The following is a 20797-nucleotide window of genomic DNA, read 5'->3' as shown; positions in this document are numbered from 1 at the left end:
CAACAGAACATATTTATAGAAACCTCATTCAGCAAAATACTTCAGAATGCTGGTGGACAACACCTGGTCAAATACCTGCAGCATTCATTAATACCATCATTTATATCATCGTGTTTTGAGGCAAGGACTCCTTTGCAATGCAGCCACCCTCATACACTCACCAGCTGGCTGGGGCTAGGCAGCGTACTAAGGTCAGTAGCTAGTAGCATGCTTCACCTAATTATTTTTCTTAAATGTTATAGTGTGAGATAATGTCCTAAAAGTAACCTATTATTCCTTTTGTCTACCTGTAAGTATAAGGCTCTAAGGTAATTTCCTACCTCATACTCCTCATCCTTAATATTTATCTAATATTGCCATCTAAATCTATTCCTTCCAATTAAATTCCTTTTTGAAAAATCATGTTTTAATTACCAACCTTTCTTTTTCATCAACTCCTATTTTTCTCATAAAAAAAATTTAAGCATTTCTGGAAAACAACCTTGATAATGCTCCGTTTTACTTGCATCACTTCCCTCCCTAAAACATTCTACCAGCTTGTTTAGAAGATTAAAGCATTTCACTGTAGTTGAAAGGCTCAAATGCCCTTCCTAACGTTTGGGCCTTTTGTTGCCCCATCCCCATCACCATGGGACACAAATAATTCCCATACTGTCACCTTTTAAAATCCTCAAATATCTACTGTTGCCAAATTCTTCCTTAAAAAAATATAACTTTTAGTATTTTACATCACCTAATTTTAAAAAAAAGATTCACCTAATTTTAAAAAATGGCTATTAAAGTAAATGTCACTTGTCTTGTTTCTAATATTTGCACACGAGTGAACAATCTCTAAGGAGCTCTGGTGGCACAGTGGTTAAAGCACTCAGTTGCTAGCTAACCAAAAGGTCGGTGTTTCAAACCTAGGAGCTGATACCAGGAGCCGTTCTACAGGAGAAAAATGTGGCAGTCTGCTTCCGTAAAGATTTACAGCCTTGGAAATCCTACAGGGATGTTCTACTCTGTCCTACAGGGTCACTATCACTTGGAATCAACTAAGGGCAACTGGTTTGGTTTTGGTTTTAGAGCAATCTCTGTTCACTCCCACAATGCGTTGCAAAAAATGGTTTTCAACGCCTCCTATGAATAACTCACTGACTTAAACCAAAACCAAACCCAGTGCTGTGGAGTCAATTCCGACTAATAGCTATCCTGTAGAAACCCTGGTGGTGTAATGGTTAAGTGCTACGGCTGCTTACCAAAGGGTCAGCAGTTCGAATCCGCCAGGCGCTCCTTGGAAACTCTATGGGGCAGTTCTACTCTGCCCTATAGGGTCGCTATGAGATGAGACTCACTGACTTAAAAAAAAAATAAATCATAAGAGATCATTAAAATCAGCCTCTTTTATCCATTCTGTAAATAATTGTTTTTATAAAGCATCTACCCTCAGATCAATCACAGTCAAGTTAGCCTACGGATGGCTATTAAAATTATCAATAAATTTGCAAATGAGGATCATAGTATAGTTATGTCATATGACCAAGATAATATCTTCCATCGATACTTTTCCAGGTACTAACTTGGTTAAAGCCAAGAATTAAGGATTATAGAGGCAAATGTATGCACATTAGGTAAGTATAGGATGGTACACTGATTTCCCACCATTTATAATTAGATCTCTCCTTGTGCTTTCCTTCCAATGCCACATCCTGACAGGTGGATGGCCATGGCATATTATCATCATTATTGTTATAGTAATTATTACTACATATAAAACCAAATTATGAATGAAATAAAGCCTAATTACTAACATCACAAACTTCTAAAATTCTAGGTCCCAATAGGTAGCTGCTAAAAACTAACAAAACACTCAATAATATAAACTATGTGACACTTATAGATAATATAACCTACCCATCAAATCCTTGGAGCTCACATTCTTTAAGCAGCGACAGAGCATGGCCTTCATATTCTGTTACTATTTTTTTTAAAAAAAAAGCACAGAAAGTGAAAGTTTTAAACAACGATCTACACTTTTTAACTTGGTTTGGCAAAATAATATGATAAACATATGGTAAGTCATCCAACAACATTTATTCTAGAATATTTATATTTTAATCATGAAAAGAGGATTACGTGTTAGCTGCTTGATGTGTTTTATAGCTTTATGTAAAAGAGGGTTATATATCTGTTCCAACTACATCAGTCATTTGGGGATATCCACCACGTAGAAGTTAGATAATTTATCTTGGTGCCTGTTTGTTGTCTGTTCCCTATTAAGACACATTTCCTTTAAATTAGAAGCCTAGGAGCCAGAGTATTTTGAAAATAAGGCATATTAGTTGGCATCAAACAGTCACGTTGGCAATCTTAAATGAATAAATTAGTTGAAAGGTTAGTGTAAGATTTATGTACCAGAAAAATGTGTATCTGGAACTGCTAGACTCAAAAGAGGAGGAGTTGGATGTGAAAATATGAAGTGAAGCCAGCACCAATGACAACGGAACCAAGCCCGAGGAGGAGGGTGGCACACAGGCCACCAGAGCCCAGACCCTTGGAGGAAATGAATCTGTCACTCTGTATCGCTGTCTCCAGAATCGCTGATGCCCTGTGCAGTATTGTAAATGCCAGTGAAGACAGGATAAACTGGCTCACTGCAGATGGCACCAAGCATCGAAACCACATTTAGCATTTTCTAGGGCGTCTCTGCCAGAAGAGACAGCCCAGCTGTATCCACCCATCAAGGATTTCTGATGACTGACATGACATTGCAGATGGATTTTTTGTGTAAGAATGTGCATCATTATATGCAAGATTACATTAATCTTTCATGCCTGTCTGTTCCTGGTGCCAGCATGGTTCAAGCTTTTCCTACAATGTTTTTAGAAATTGTTAAAAATTATTAGTCTTGGTGTCTAAAAGAATCATCCTGTATCCAGCAGTGTTACATTGTAATTCTCCCACAGCTTATTCAAACGCTGCAAACATGCATATGAATAAAACCTCTGTATGTTAAACTCTAATCAGAAGAAAGCTATAATAAAATGAAATATAAAATATTAATATTAACAAAGCAGGACGGCTAAGTTAACATAAAAGATTGTGGGTTGATCGTTCACTTACCACCACAGCAAGTAGCTGCAACCTTGAAATACAAATAATAAATATCTTACTACACACATTAAAAGTAAGACATTATGAAAAATATTCATGCTGAGACTCAGTTAATCAAGTCTTGCTTGTATAGCAAAGCAAACTTTGGTACGGCTTTTCAAATTCAAAACAAAGTTAACTTAAAAACGATGTTATAACTGAATGCTATTTACATTTAGGAAAAATCTGCAGTAATGGTCTATTGTTTCCTTTGATCTTTTAGATGGAATTTGAATATACACTAATGCAAACTGTCCAAGAACAGTAAATTTTTAGTAACATTGTAAAACTTAAATAAAATCATTGATCTCAAAGAGACAGAAAAGATGCAAGAATCCTGACCATCTACCTCTATAAAAATGTACTAGGATAATGAACAAAATGAATAAAGCCCTTGGCTTCAGGGAGTTTATACTGTACAGAGAGATAGACAATATACACTAATCAAGAAATGAATATGTAACACAAGGTAAAAGCAAGTGATTATAAAGAGAAATAATGTAGAACAAAAGGATAGTGATTTGGGCTATATTTAGATACAGTAGAAGGAATCAAAGCATGTCTTTAAACAGATAATATGGACTCTAGATTCAGAAAAAATCAGATCCAATTATCCCACTCCAAATAAACACACAGTAAACAGTGGGAAGTTAGGCAAATGCAGTTTCAAAAGAAGTAACCTAGCCTCTTCTTTCATCCACTTTCCTTTCCCAATGAGATTGTCCCCATAGCCTCTTCTCTATAGGAAATTTGGAGTGGCCATTGTTCATGGGTCTTTGCACATACAGTTTCACCGCTGGAACCCCACCTCTCACACTGCCAGAATTTTCAATTTCATATTACTTCCTCAGGGATAACAGATTAGAGGAGAGTAATGTCTCAAAGTTGATATTGAATACTGATGAGGAAATAGACTGAAATAAAATTGGACATGATTCAGTTTGAACATATAGACATTGATTGATTTCTGATAAAATTCTATAACGGGGTAGGATACTCAGATGTTGTCATTTCCTTCCTGTCCTATAGGTACTTCAAATTTTGTAAGCTTAGAACTGGATCCATCACGTGCACCTTCAAATATGTTGTTTTTCTTGAAATAACTCATAGCAATCCCATGTGTTATAGAGTATCTGCTCCATATACTTTTCTAGGTTTTAATCTTTATGGGAGCAGATCACCAGTTCTTTCTCCTGAGGAGCCACTCGGTGGGTTACAAATGCCAATCTTTTGGTTAGCAGCTGAAAGATTGCATCACCAGGGTTCCTACCTTCAAATATACCCCCCCCCCCACCAAAACAAAGCAAAACAAAAACCCATTGCCATCGAGTCCGTTCCAATTCATAGCAACCCTATAGGACAGGGTAGAACTGCCCCACAGGGTCTTCAAGACTCTATTCTTTATGGAAGCAGACTACCACACCTTTCTCTTAAGGAGTGGCTGGTGGGTTCTAACTGCCATCCTTTCAGTTCATATTCCCTCTCAAGCATGTTGTTGTTGTTTTTCCTATTATCCACTCTGCTATTGAAGTTGTCAAGGATTTCATTTTACTTGGATCCACAATCAACAGCCATGGAAGCAGCAGTTGAGAAATCAAAAGATGCATTGCATGGGGCAAATCTGCTACAAAGGACCTCTTCAAAGTATTGAAAAGCAAAGATGTCGCCCTGAAGACTAAGGTGGGCCTGACCCAACCCATGGTATTTTCAATCACATCATATGCATGTGAAAGCTGGACAATGAATAAGGAAGACTGAAGAAGAGTTGATGCCTTGAATTGTGGTGTTGGTGAAGAATATTGAACGTACCACGGACTGCCAAAAGAACGAGCAAATCTGTCTTGGAAGAAGCACGGCCAGAATGCTCCTTAGAAGCAAGGATGGCGAGACTGCGACTTAGATACTTTGGACATGTTGTCAGGAGGGATCAGTCCCTGCAGATGGACATCATGCTTGGCAGAGTACAGAGTCAGCGGAAAAGAGGGAGACCTTCAACAAGGTGGATTGACACAGTGGCTGCAACAATGAGCTCAAGCATGACAACGATTGTAAGGATGGCACAGGACCGGGCAGTGTTTCGTTCTGTTGTGCATAGGGTCGCTATGAGTCAGCACCGACTCGATGGCACCTAACAACAACAACATCCCTTCTTTAATCACAGCCAGTGCCCTAGATCTGGTCACCACCATCTTTAGTGTGTATACTAACACAGCCATTTCACCAGCCTCCCTCCAACCTCTCTCCATACTCTGGCCACAATGACTTTTCTCAAACACAAATTTAATCATATCACTACCCAGCATACAACTCTTTAATGACTCTCCATTGACCTCAGAGGGCCAGTTCTAACTCCTTAACTCGTGTCTCAGTGTCAGAGACAGGACCGGCCTTATACATCCACAATTATTTCAGGGGTAATGATAAGAACCTTTTACCCAGAATTATCTCTACCTCTAGCTGGATATGATGCATGAAAATTTACTATTCAAAATTTTGCCAAAATGCAGGTAAAATTGGAAGAAGCAATGCCTCAGGCTACTACCATCTTTTTTGACTTATTTTTATCAAATTGCCTAATTTTCTGCTGGGTGGGAACAGGAATGACAAGAAGCGTTTCTAAAGAAGGCTAAGCTTTAAGTGGAGTCAAAGAGCCAAAGGAAAACAGTACAAAGAAGCTTGGTAAAATTGCCAGAAGTTAGAAACATGATTTTAGAAGAAGTAAAAAGAAGAAACTGACAACAAACCACACTTGACAATTCTGCCTAGGGCTACCCAGGAGGTAGGAATCATCTGGTTACTAAGAACTCCCCTGGACCTTGAACTCTAGGCTGAATTCAAGCATCCTTGACCATGACGGTAAAGTCTAGCAGCTTTGTTACTACAGGAGTAACTGAAGAAGATGGGTGTGCCTGTAATGAACAGGAGAGGACCAAGGGGAGACAAATATCTGGTTTCAAATACCTTAATGACTCTTTATTATTATTATTATTTTAGTAAATATATAATTTCTACAATCTTCACATTTATGTTCATCATGTTGTTCAACCATCATCATCAGCCATTCCCAAATTTTTCCATTCCCCTTAACAGAAGCTCGGTGTCCCCTAAGCATTGTGTTTCTTATATGCAAGATCAACCACATTTGTTCTGAATTGCTACAGAAGATATCATTAACTCTGTTGTTGTTATTGTTAGGTGCCATGGAGTCAGTTCCAACTCATAGTGACCCTATGTACAACAGAACGAAACACTGCCCAGTCCTGCACCATCCTCACAATCATTGCTATGTTTAAGCCCATTGTAGTAGCCGCTGTGTCAATCCATCTTGTAAAAGGTCTTCTTTTTCACTAACCCTCTTCTTTACCAAGCATGATGTCCTTCTCCAGGGACTGGTCCCTCCTGCTAACATGTCTGAAGTATGCAAGATAAAGTCTTGGCTTCCTCGCTGCCAAAGAGCACTCTGGTTGTACTTCTTCCAAGACAGATTTGTTCTTTCTTCTGGCAGTCCATGAATATTCAATATTCTTCTCCAACACCATAACTGAAAGGCATCAATTCTTTTTCGGTCTTCCTTATTCATTGCCCAGCTTTTGTATGCATGTGAGGCAATGGAAAATATCATGGCTTGGGTCAGGCATATCTTAGTCCTCAAAGTGATATCTATGCTTTTTAACACTTTAACAAGTTCTTTTGCAGCTGATTTGCCCAATGCAACAAGTCATTTGATTCTATGACTATTGCTTCCATGGGTATTGATGGTGAATTCAAGTAAAATGAAATCCTTGACAGCCTCAATATTAACTCTCATAGATTAAAAATTACAAGGAGACAAATATTAGCTCACAGGGCTCTGCAGATGGTTGTGCAGTTTGTTCCTAGAACAAAAGTACTTGGCCAAAGAAGCAGGTGGGTGTGCAGTCCAGCCAGCTCAACATGCCAGGTGACCTTGAGCTGGCTCAGCCCAGAGGAAGTAGCCCTTTGTCCTAAGTCATCACAGAGAAGGTAGAATTTTCTAATCTGCACAAAGGCACAGTAACCCTGAGCTCAAAATAAGAATGGCTAACAGTAATGTCCAGTAACAACACACACTGTTTCTAAGATAGGTGCCAAGCTGGCTGGGTTGGCACCCACAAGGACTGCCACTCACCTGTGCCTTACCATGGGGGAAGTTGAACTAGATGGGTTCTTTGTAGTCTGATTTCTCTGTTGCCTTGGCTTTTTCACTTTATTGTTCTACAAATAATCCTACGAACCTCTGACCTCTCAAAATTCCTCTCACACATTTAATGGTGCAGTTCTTAAAGTCTGCTTTATTTTAGGAGCAAGATAATCAAATGGTATCATGTGCCAGCATAGGTTTGCCACTCCTGCTCTTCTTTGCTTTGTCTACCAATAGGTTATTTGGAAAAATAGCTCAGCTTTTTCTAGGTTATTCCAGAAGTTCTTTTCATACCACTATTAGATGAAATACTGCATTGGGGGTAGATAACGGAGGGGGAATTCAACCTGAGCTCAAACATTTCAAAAGATACTGATCTACATTAGGAAGTAGTTAGGGTTTCAGCACAACTAAAATGAAAGGAACAACTATATTTTTATTAACGTGGTGAGATCCATTTAAAAAAAGTCATAAGGTATACATCTTATAGTTTTTCATGTCATATTTTATAGTATATAGCACCATTTCCTAGAAAATTCATCACTGTATAGAATTTATTATATAATTCATATTCCATTTGATCCACCAGTGTATGCAAGGGTATGTTAAAACAACGGTCACCGGATATTCAGAAGATAAGTACTTTTTCTGCTTTTCTCTTTCATTAAGATACTCTTTTCTTTCAAATAAAATATGGAGTGAACCTTACAATGACGTAATTTTATGAAACTGAAACTAAAGGCATGAAGACCGTATGTCTACCAAACCAACCCAAACCCAGTGCCGTCGAGTCGATTCCGACTCACAGAGACCTTATAGGACAGAGTAGAACTGCCCCATAGACTGTCCAAGGAGCACCTGGTGGATTCGAACTGCCAACGCTTTGGTTAGCAGCCTTAGCACTTAATCACTACACCACCAGGGTTTCCTCATATGTCTACAGTACTCTATAATATACAATATGCTTTCAAATATATTATCTTCTTTGAGCCACAAAACCACACTGACAGGAAAAATAATGCATTTCAAGTATTTACATATTTAATCAGTCTTTCAAACAAAATAGATACTAATTTTTATAAATATTTAGTCAATACAGACTAAAATAGTTTTAAAAGGAAAGGATGCAATTTTATAATTTTGCCTATAGGAGGAGTGTTAGGCAGCTAATTAGCCATTCTGTACAAATATACAGTAAATCCTAAATGTACTTTATGTAATATTTTAATTTTATTTTATGCTAAACTAAATGTAGTATTCACTAATATTTATGAACTTAGAAAAAAAGAACAAATACATAATATTTTTCTCCACAACACAATTATTTTAAGAAAAACACATTCCTATCATTTCTTCTGCCTTAGTTCAATTCTCATGTACCAGTTTCATTTCCTCCATTCTCTCCCTTCCTTTCTAATCTTCATTCATTTGGCAGAGTCACCTTTGCAAAACCAGATTATAACAGTATGATAAAAATTTTACACCAGCTCTGGGTTAATGCGTGATGAATAAACTCCTGAGTGTAGTAGAAAGAGCAATCCATAATCAGAACACAGATTTCCACTTTGTCCTTTCTTCTCCCTAACAGAACCTAGATTCAGTTCAGGTATCTGTAGCCTTCAGGAAAAGGGCCTCCCACCCTCAGCCACTGGGAATGGTCTTTTTGTTGGTTAAGGAAGTGATTGCTGCAGGCTGGTCACAGGTGGTGATATTGGCACAGTCAAACTAAGAGCAAGGCCTTTTAGTCCATGTTCAACATTAAAATATGTTGGTCTCTATGGTCGCACAACTCAAAGAATGTAATCAATGTCACTGAACTGTACATATAGAAATGGTTGAATTGGTGTATGTTTTGCTGTGCATATTCTCAACAGCAACAAAATAAAATAAAATAAAAAAGTGTTGGTCTCTCTCATACATACATCTTTCTCCATTCAACTAATATGAATAAGGAAGCATCCAATCCATTGGCAGCCATTTTATGATGATGAAAAGAAACAAAAGAAGGCAGAGCAAATTTATGGAAAGAACTCCATTATTATTGATATTATTGGTGCAACACACACACACACACACACACACTCCCCACTTGTGTGTGCCTACCGACCTGTCTTCCTTCCCTCACTTTCCTTCCTCTGTGTAGGAACAGAAAATTTTGTTTGTTTGTTTGTTTTTCTCTGATTTTTAAAGACTGACCCAACCTTCAGTATCGAGCTCATATGCTTTTCTCTGAGCCTGCTGATGAAAATTATTATCACCTTCTGAAATACCATAGCTCTTTTATGTATGCCCCAGTTGTAATGTTTAGTTTTAAATATCTATTTGAATCCCTAGAAAACTGAAAGTCACTCAAGAGCAGGAAACATATCTTATTCACCTTGTATCCTACAGTGTTCAGGACAGAGCATTCAACAAGGGTTTCTTAACCTGAATGATATATAGTAATATCCACACCAAACTGTTCTGTAGTGTTTACATATTAAATCAATGAAACAAAATTAACGTTATTGAGCTTGCCAGTAAGTATATTCAACTTTTAACTGTTTATGTTACCGAAGTTGAACTATTCAACAACATACTATGTTGTTGTTAGTTGCTGTTGAGTCAGCTTCAACTCATGGCGACCCCATGTGTACAGAGTGGAACTGCTCCACAGGGTTTTCAAGTCTGTGACCTTTCAGAAGCAAATCGCCAAGCCTGTCTTCCGAGGTGCCTTGGGGTGGGTTCGAACCAACAACCTTTCAGCTAGTAGTCGAGCACTCAGCCATTTGCACCACCCAGGGACTCCTCTCAACTACTCTAGCACATACATATAAAAACTCGAAGTCACATCCTAACATGAATTTCAAACTTTTCCTTTAGTCAATCTTTGAAAATCTTCAGTAGAAAGGAATGCTGTATCTGAATTTTCCCTCTCCTTGCAAATCACGTCTAAGTCAGTCAGAAGTGACATATATGAAAGGTTAACTTCTTTACTACAACTTCGTTTTGACTCAAAAACTCTTTTCATGACAGTTTCTCTGGAACCTGTATTGCAGTTGTTTTGGGGAGCAGGCATCCTTCCCACAAAGGCTGCCTTTTTTGAGGAACTTCCCACTACCCCGCTTCGTGAGGTGTGGGCTTTAATGGCTTTATTTACATTTCGAGATCCATCACCTTTAGTCACAGCTGAGCAAAGCCAGGTCACCCCAAATCCCTTCCCCAGGAATTTAGAATTGGGACTGGGAGATTCCGGTGGGACTCGGAGCTTGTCTCCTGAGTAGGCTTATTATGCAATACTCTTCACAGTTACAATTTACTGCAAATTTACCTCTGTGTTAGGGAACTCATGGAGAAATAAAGCCAGAAAAGGTGAAGGTGAGAATAACATCAATTCCTCCCACTCCATGAGAAAAATAAAAGTCTCAAGGAAACAAAGGACCGTTTGCTCATTTTTTTTTAAACAGTCAAAAAGTATTAATCTTCTTTATATTAATTTTAGCTTTAATAAGTTTCAATTTTCCTTGGCACAAACCTAAGCATTTTTCTTATTTTAGACAGTGAATGGAAGCTTCCGGCTCCTTTAAATTTATCTAAAACCAGCAGTTAAGTGCTTGGTTTTGACCTAACCAGCAGGGGTCAGAGTCAGAGCAAAAACAACCTAATGGAGGATTCCATGGAAAGATGTCAAACACCTAAGTGAGCAAAATCCAATGCCCACCAAGCTGCAGAGATGTGTAAATAACTAACTAAATGAAGGTATCAAAAAGCGTACAGCTCCCTTTAAAATGATTCCTAAAAATTTTTCAAATCTAAAAAGAAAATGTTCATAAGAGAAAACATTGATATTCTAATAAAAATAACATAATAAAAGAGAAAACAACGTAATTAAATTATAATTCTAGAGCCAGCTGCAGTAGGTTATGGGATCACTTAAAAAGCTTTATATATTCCAGGCAACTTCCTAAGGTTGGGTGAGGAACACTGTTAAATCACTGTGTTTTTAAAATGGTAAAATTATATTCTGAAAATGACTTACTTGTTACATCAGTTTTTATCCCTGCAAGCTTCAACAGAGGTTCGACCTTCTCATGATAGATCTGGGTAGCTTCTTTTTTGTGGCTTTGGGGGTTAAGGAATATTTTTAATGACTTTGGTCTGTTTGAAAAACCTAAGAGAAAGCACAAAGGTAAAAGTATAAGTCTCTATAAGCATTGTTTTCTTTCCTTTAAAAACCACACATTTAAGTCCAATTAGAATGTTATATACGTATTTTTAAATAGTATTTGCTATTTTTATTTGAAATCTCTTGAATGACTATTCTTGAATATGATATTATTTTAAAACATTTATGTTTTCCTAACAGTGAAATGGTCATGTTCCTCTTAAAATAAGTCATAAGTTATAACAAAGCATTTATGAAGATGTAAATGAAAGCAATTTTGTGCTTATTAGGCAGTATTTATGTGTATTTACCAAATCAGAGCTAATAAATCAAATGTTCCTTTAGCGTTTGTTTCTGGAAAAAGTGATGGACTGTAACAAATAGAAAGGTCCACTTCCTCTCCTTTAATAAGTACACTTATTATTGGAATCAGGCACTCAGTGACCCCAGGGCTCTGACGTCTGACCTACTGGCGAGCACAGGGTTGTGTAGAGTTAGGGAGGATGAGTCAGTGACAACACCCAGAGCAATGCATGCTGGTAGCTAAAAAGGAAGGTTTAGGTCAGAGTTCAAGCCTGAAAGGGGGCCAAGGGAGAAAGAACAATTCTTCTGGGAGTTGGGAAAGGACTGCCTCTCAGCAGGGATTCGATGATAGCGCTGCTTCACAGTTGGGGCTGAGATTTGATACTACAATTTTCTGGGCTTGCAAGATGCTTATCACTTAGAACCCAGTTGGAGCAGGTGCAAAGCAAATTTTCTGTTGTTAGGAAGGGGCAGGAGGGGACAGAGGAGCCAGAAGAAAGCTGACAACCGTTTCTTTTACGTAAGCTGCTCCAAGAGGCCATGTTTCGAGGTTTAAAAAAAAAAGTTACTAACGTCCATTTTTTTAAATAAAACTATTACTAAAGACAAATGAAAAATGTTCAGTTCAACAAAGTCAGTTTTTGTGCAGCTTAAATAGAGACAATATTTCATTTCTCATCATATCGGATGCAATAAAATCTTTCAAAAGCACATACTGTTTTGAATTTAGGGAAAGATTCAGCTGAATAGAGGGCCACCCTGACCTCCTTATATGCTGTCTGTAAAACTGTCAGGTTGTCTACCTTAGGAGGCTTCTGTCACCCTCCCAGTCTTCCAGGCTTGGAACTTCAATTCTATACTCCATTCTTTCCTTTTATTCAATTCCTACATTTAAATGAGTAAATTCATATTTCCATGCCTTCTGCCCTGGCTCTGGTTCAACATTGTCTGAGCAGTAGTCCAGCGCAAATGGTTAACGCACTCAACTGTTCACCAAAATATGAGAAATTTGAGTCCACCCAGAGGCAACTTGGAAGAAAGGCCTGGCAATCTGCTTCCAAAAAATCAGCCATCAGCTACACCTTGGAAGAAAGACCTGGCAATCTACTTCAAAAAAATCAGCATTGAAAACCCTATGTAACACAGCTCTACTCTGAAACACTTGTGGTTGCCATGAGCGCGAGTAGACTCAATGGCAATCTGTTTTTATAGTGGAATAACAACTAATATAGAAGAAATTATACAGTTAGAAAATTACCATTTTCAACCTTCAGAGTAATAATTGATTCAGCCAAGAATCAATACTATACATTAAAACCATTGGGTGAAAATGGGTTGGGGGCAAAATGGTTACATATTCTTAAATGCTGTCCCTACTCATTGTTCTAATTACAGAGGGTAAAAAGGTACCTTTACAGTGGGGAAACCTGGAAGACACCATCTTAACCAAGTCATCAAAGTTAATAGTACCCTTAATGGCATAAAATGACACATATGCCTCACGATACTATACACTGAGAAAGACACAACACCAAAAATGCATAATGTAGGCCTAACATGATGAAACACTCAGACACCCAAGTTGAAGGGTATTATTTAAAAAGAAAAAATGCTTTATAATCTTAAAAAACATCAAGACCATGAAAGGCAAAGAAAGGCTAAGGAACTGTTCCAGAGTAAAGGAGGCTAAAGAGATATGACCACTAAATGCAATGTGCCATTCTGGTCAGGTGAAAAACTGCCATAAAGGATAGAATTATTATTCCTCAGCTAGGAAGGACGAAGCAGATAAATCCAGGCTTACTTTTATTAAAATGCCACAGGGACAATAAACTAGCTGCAAATCCCAGAGCCCGAGCATCAAATTAAATATCCAGATTATGTTTACCTTACCTGGGCATAACTTTATTGGAATGCCCTGCTTCATCTCTCAAGCAGGGGCAGTCCAGTAGGATGGTGTCTAGGCAACAAACCGTGGACCCCAAATGTTGTTATAAAAACCAACTTTTATTATCCCTCTTCTTACATCGTGGTAGTAAGAGACTAGTAGAATTTTGTAGAAATGAGAAACAGTCATTTGAGACTTGTGGGGATAAACATATTGTTGTTTAAGGCTTGTGGACTTATATATACATATATATGCATAAAAGTGCATGCTATTCGTCCCATCTAGTCTTTGGGACATAATCTTGGTTAAAGAAGAAAGGGGGCTAAAATTATTTTTAAACGATTTTCAAAAAAATATTTAAACAAAAGAACTTTGTCATTAAGCATCAGTTAATAACACTAACAGTGAAAACTAAATAAATTAACCAGAACATCCTGTTGCTCCTGGACATTTCAGTAAACTGAGGTCTTCCTAAACACAAATCAACAAAGTAATCTTTTCACTGAATATGTATGTATTTTCTGGTTTCTCTTATTTTCTTTAAGGTGTACTTAATGTGGTGGTTATGAAGCTAGACCTTCAGTATATACTCATTAGGTAGTAATTTATCCAATTTTTTTTTATCTCCATATAGGCTTTTAAAATGAGCTATATATTTATCACGATATTCTGATTTTGTTGAGAGTTGCTTGACATTCAAAAGTAAGCCTGATCTATAGTTTTCCTTTTGGACTTCTAATTGCCATATCTTAGTGTCAATATTATGCAAGCTCTATAAATAAAATCTGGAAATTTTTCTTCTTTTTTTATGCCCTGGAATAGTTTAGTCGTAAATTTTCTTGTTCCTTAAAGATATGACAGCTAACCCTGAGAAAATACTAGGGTCTGGTGTTTTTTTTTGGAGTAGCAAAAGTTGTTTCTCTATTTCTTTGGTGGTAATTAGTCAGTTTAGATTTTCTATGTCTTCTGGGGTCAGTTTGGCTATTTTTATTTTTCTAGATAATGTACTAATTCATTTCAACCTGCTCGTAGGAGTCAGCCCAGGTCGTCTCCCAGGTTCCAAACCTACTCCTCCTCCTGAGTGGTTGTGGCAACACTATTTCCTCCTGCTCAACAGGCTCAATCACCTTAGCCGCCATGATAACCAACTCCGTTGACTCAGCTATATGGTTCTGTAACGTGACCAGGTAATTATCAACGTCCAATTCAATTGAACAGTTGTTATGTTCCAATGTGGAAGAATTCTTCCCTCATACCAAAATCTTCAGATCAACAGAGTTCAAAGTTGCAGAGGCAGGAAGCAAAAATATTGTGGGTAGGTCATTGGATATGAGGGTCAGAGGTGACACTTCTACTTCCACTCCTTGATTCATGCTGTTGTTGTGTGCCGTGGAGTTGATTACAACTTATAGTGACCTTATAGGACCGAGCAGAACTTCTCTCCTAGGGTTTCCTAGGCTATAAATCTTTACGGGAGCAGATCACCAGGTCTTTGCTCCTGTAGAGCTGCTGGTGGGTTTGAACAGCTGACATTTTAGTTAGCAGCCAAGCACTTAACCACTGTACTACCAGGGTTCCTTTCCTGATTCATAGACCCGTGTATTCTGTTTATGGAACTAAAAACTAGTATCACAAGGGTGTTGTTTGTTTTGCAGCTAGAATACAATCTAGTACAATAGGAAACAACACGGAAAGACTAGTGAATCTCATAGGTGTCAGCCAATTTCCTGACTTCTTCTCCTTGGTCAAAAACAATATTGCATGGTAGGTAAATTCATTGAACAAGAAAGGCATTTAGTAAGGCCACAGATGGTAATCTTGGCAGAAACATGGTGGACAGAGAATGAAAATCCGTATCTAGAGTAAGTGTTCATAGCAGTGACCTTCTATGATGGAGGGAATCCAATGTAATCAACTTGCCACCAGGTGGTTGGCCAGTTTCTCTGGAATATGACACCATATCCCAGGCTCAAGGTTGATCTGCTTACAGATAGAACACTCAGCAATGGCTATAGGCAAATCATTTTTCATGAGAAGAAGCATTTATCGTTAAACCCATAAATTTCACCCATCCTCTTAAGAAGACCACTTGGTTTAAGCATCCACTGTGTAAGCCTTGGGGTTGCTCTGAAAAGATGCTGACTGATAGCTATAAAAACGGGCATAATGCCTATTTGATGATCTTCTCCTCTGGGATGAATTCTGGTAAGCATTTACAAAAAACACAAATATTCTCATATTCTGTTCTCATGCTATAAAATTCGTTTATATACCTCCTTCCCCTATACCCTTGTCACCAACTGTTTTAGTTTCCTGGGTCTGCCATAACATTACCATAAACTGGGTGGCTTTAAACAAGAAAAATTTATTTCTCACAGCTCTGGAGGCTAGAAGTCCAAAATCAAGGTGTTGGCAGGGCCATGATTCCTCTGAAGGGTTTAAGGAAGAATTCTTCTTTGCCTCTTCTTTGCTTCTGGTGGTTGCCAGTAATCCTTGGAATTCCTGGGCTTGCAGCTACATTACTTCAATCTCTGCCTCTGCCTTCACATGGCTGTCTTCCTTCCGTGTCTGTGTCTCTGTTTCTGAATTTCTTTTTCCTTGTATGGACACCAGTTGTTGGATTTGGGGCACATCCTAATCTAGTATGACCTCATTTTAACTTGATTACATATGCAAAGACCCTATTTCCAAATCCAGTCACATTCATAGATACCAGGGCTAGCACTTAAACATATTTTTCTGTGGGACACAACTCAATCCATAACACCAACTTCCCAACTTTTTTATCTAAGTTCCTGGCTATCTGGTCAAGCTTTTAATCATTGTTCATGAATTGACACACATCATTCTCTCTGGTCTTCTCTCCTTGATAATTAGAACCAACTGTTTGAAGTTCTGCCCACCAGGAGGTTTTCCCTGTCCTTCTCTCTTTTAGCAATACTCTTGAGTTGAGCTGTGATGCTGCAGCAGTCCCTTTTGTTATAGCATACAGAACCATCTCTAAACCAGGCCCCCTCCCCTTTTTCCCCCAGCCAACTATCACAGAAAATGTCTCATGAGGTCACATATGTGGAGTGAATAGAAAAAAAAGCAATGCAGTAACAGTTGTAGACCACCAAACTGTTCAATGCACTTGACTCTGCTCCTCTAGCCCTTTAATATTACCTGTATAAAACATCCTTTTATCTAAAATAACAAGAGCAGTTTGTGTTCTATACAACTGAATCCTGACCAATTCAAATGTCTAATGCTGTTCCTACGTGCCATCGACTCAATTTCAACTCATAGCAACCCCACGTGACAGACTAGAACGGCCCCATCGGGTTTTCTAGGCTGTAATCCTTACAGGAGAAGGTTGCCAGGTCTTTCTCCTGCAGTTCCACTGGATGAGTTTGAACTGCCAGCCTTTCGATTAGCAGCAGAGTGCTAAATAATTGTGCCACTAGGTCTCCTTAGTTGTCTAATGTTGTTAGGTGCCAACCACTTGATTCTGAATCATAGCAGCCCTATGTACAACAGAACAAAACACTGCCAGGTCCCGTGTCTTCCTCACACTCTTTGCTATGTTTGAGCTCATTGTTGCAGCCAGTGTGTTAATCCATCTCATTGAGGGTCTTCTTCTTTTTTGCTGACCCTCTGCTTTACCAAGTGTGATGTCCTTCTCCAGGGGCTGGTTCCTCCTGATAACATATCCAAATTACGTGAGACAAAAGAGCATTCTGGCTGTACTTTTTCCAAGATAGATTTGTTCGTTCTTCTGGCAGTCCATGGTATATTGAATATTCTTCACCAACACTATAATTCAAAGACATGAATTCTTCTTCAGTCTTCCTTATTCATTGTCCAGCTTTCACGTGTATATGGGGTGATTGAAAACACCATGACTTGGTTCAGGTGCACCTTAGTCCTCAAAGTGACATATTTGCTTTTTAACACTTTAAAGAGGTCTTTTGCAGCAGACTTGCCCAATGCAATACGTTGCTTGATTTCTTGACTGCTGCTTCCATGGGTATTGACTGTGGATCCAAGTAAAATTAAATCCTTGACAACATCAATATTTTCGCCATTTATTATGATGTCGCTTATTGGTCCAGTTGTGAAGATTTTTATTTTCTTCACGTTGAAGTGTAATCCATACTGAAGGCCGTAGTCTTTGATCTTCAACAGTAAGTGCTTCAAGTCCTCTTCCCTTTCAGCAAGCAAGGTTGTGTCATCTGCATATCACAGGTTGTTCATGAGTCTTCTTCCAATACTGATGCTCCGTTCTTCTTCATACCATCCAGCTTCTTAGAGTATTTGCTCAGCATACAGATTTAAAAAACTGTGATGAACGCATACAATTCTGATGCACAGCTTTCCTAATGTCTAGTAAAAATACAAACCCATTGCCATCGAGTTGATTCCAACTCATAGTAACCCTATAGGACAGAGTAGAACTGCACCATAGGGTTTTCAAGGAGCAGCTGGTGGATTTGAACTGCCGAACTTTTGGTTAGCAGTCGAACTCTTAACCACTACGCCACCAGGGCTCCCAATGTCTAATAGACACCCCAAATTTCACATATTCTCCCCAACAAACCTGGTCTACCCACACTCTTCTCCGTCTCACTAAATGGCAACTTCATCTTCCCATTTGCTTCAGTCAAATACTTTGGTACCTTACTGTGAAAACTGGTAACTAAAACAAATAAGTAAGCATTTATCCTGCCTTTTTTTTTTAATAAGACCTATATTTCCAGGTAACCAAATAGCTACCATTACAGAAGAAACATTATTATTATTATCATTACAAGAACACCACTAATTTAGAAGGAACGATTGAAATAGACAATGTCCATGCTCCTACCCCCAATCAAATAATTAGTTCAGGCAAGAATAATTGATGCATGTCAAAACCATTGGGTAAAAGGCTTATGCAGAACTATATATCACCCTGGTACCTAAAGACTACCCAAAAAGTTACCCAGTAGTTTCAAATGAAAACATTACAATAGAGAGATCAGGTTGTCACATCCTTGACTCAGGGATCAATCTTAGCCTCATTAATAGTAGGATAGTCAGATATTATGTGCCACCTAGAATAATAAAATATGAAGTACATGGCTTATGAAGTATTCTTCCCCAAAATGGCCAACCTGAATCTAATTAAACCTTTAGATTCAAAGTCCAGTTTTTAGGAAATACAAGGACTAGAAGAATAAGTTAAATGATACAATGCAGAAGCAACCAGAGAGTGGTTCGGCAGTATTGCTCAAAGCGTGATCTTCAAATGGCAGCACCAGCTTCACCTGACAGCTTATTATAAACGCATATTGTAAGGTCCCATCCAGACCCACTGAATCAGGATTTCTGGAGTAAGAACCAGTAATCTATGTTTAAACAAGTGTTCCAAGTGACTCTTACACACATTAACACATCTACAGAACAAATAATCTGGTCTTTTCCATAAACCAATGTCCAGGAGAATAAAAAAGATGGGGCACTATTGTAATTTTAAAATATTTAACTCAATCATTGATCCTTTCACCACCACTGAAAACCCTACAGAGTGCAGTTCTATTCTGAAACCCATGGGGTTGCCGTGAGTTGGAGTTTACGCAATAGCAACTGATTTGGGCTTTTTATTAGGAAATAATCAGCAGTTATTGTTCACTCATTTGCTAGGATGATAATATTTGGTCATTTTTTTAATGTCTGCTTTTGGAGATACTTACTGAGGTGTTTCTGTAAAAAAATGTCATGATGCCTGTAATTTACTTTAAAACACACTGACAGAATAAAATATTTAAAGTAAATACAGAAAAAATACTGACAACTACAGAATTTTAGGTGATGGGAATAGGGTGTTCATTATAATATTCTTTATATTTTCTATATGTTTAAAATTTTTCACAAGGGAGTAAATAATGTCTGGGTATCAAGCCTTGACTTTTTTTCTCTTAATCTACTACGTCAGAAAATTCATTTGGCTCTTCCTTAAGAATCAAATGCAAAGACCATCTACTTCTCACCACCTCCCCTCTTTCTACCCTAGTCCAAGCCACCTTTTCTCACCTGGATTATTCTGATTTCCACTTAACTGGTCTTCCGTTTCCAAATCATAGTGACCCTATAGGACAGAGTAGAACTGACCCATACGGTTTCCAAGGAGTGCCTGGTGGATTTGAACTGCTGACCTTTCGGTAAGCAGCCTTGGCTTTTAAACACTACACCATGCTATGAGTCGGAATCGACTCGACAGCAAAGGGTTTGGCTTTGGTTTTGGTCTTCTGTTTCAGTCCTTTCGGCCTCTCACATAGTCTACTGTCCACTCAGTAGCCACAATAATTCATCTCAAAAGTCAGTTATATTATGTTACTCCTCTGCTTAAATTAAAAATCTTCAAATTCCTCCCCATTCTCAGAATCAAAGTAAAAAAACCATACAAAGCTTGCAAGACTCTTCATGACCTACCACCAGCCCCTTCTGTGACCCCATCTCTCACTACTCTGCCCCCTCCTGACGCCTCTTGCACATGACCTTCTTCTTCAACCCTGGCCACCTGCTGTTCCCTCTGCTTGGAACACTTTCCCCTCAGATACTCATATGGCTTCATTTTTCCATTTCTTTCAGGTCTCTTCGAAAACATCACAGCTAATGAAGCCTTCATTGATCACTCTATATACAGTAGCAAATACCACAATCTCATTGCTCAGTAGTACTTGTCACAACTTGACATACTGTAAATATATTTAATTTTTCAATCTCTCCTCTGTCACTAGAATATAAGCACCATAACAGCAGGGACTTTGTGTCCTGCTCTCTGCTATATTACTAGTGCCTAGAATAGTATTGGGCGCATAGTACATGCCCCAAAATATATATATAATGAATTAATAGTCTTTTTGAAAACCCAAAAATTTAAAAAAGAAATTATAAAACTGAAATATCAATTGCATTAAAAGAAACAAATATCAACACTGCAAAATGATTATGTAAGCGAAAGTCTTTTCTTTTTAAATTACTGTGTTTAAATGTAACCACTTTGATTTATTCCTAAAATAAAACAAAAAGACAAAAGCAAATACCATATTTTTATGCAAATAACGTACCCCTTCTATGTTTGTTTGCCAACTGCCCCCCGCCCAGAGGTAAGCATGCTATGCTAATATTTTACAAGAACATGTAAAAA

At 38.1% G+C, this 20797-nt stretch overlaps 1 protein-coding gene across 1 annotated transcript in view; it reads right to left on the bottom strand.

The window, feature by feature from the left end:
• CERKL (ceramide kinase like) overlaps positions 1-20797 on the bottom strand; it is a 123514-nt gene that overhangs the window by 28197 nt on the left and 74520 nt on the right. The window contains exon 3 of the mRNA XM_064287442.1: positions 1894-1957. Within this exon, the coding sequence (XP_064143512.1) occupies positions 1894-1957 (64 nt within the window). The remainder of the gene's footprint in view (positions 1-1893; positions 1958-20797) is intronic.

This window comes from Loxodonta africana, chromosome 6 (assembly GCF_030014295.1).
Source record: "Loxodonta africana isolate mLoxAfr1 chromosome 6, mLoxAfr1.hap2, whole genome shotgun sequence".
NCBI lineage: Eukaryota > Metazoa > Chordata > Mammalia > Proboscidea > Elephantidae > Loxodonta > Loxodonta africana.
This window is presented reverse-complemented; position numbering and strand designations above follow the sequence as displayed.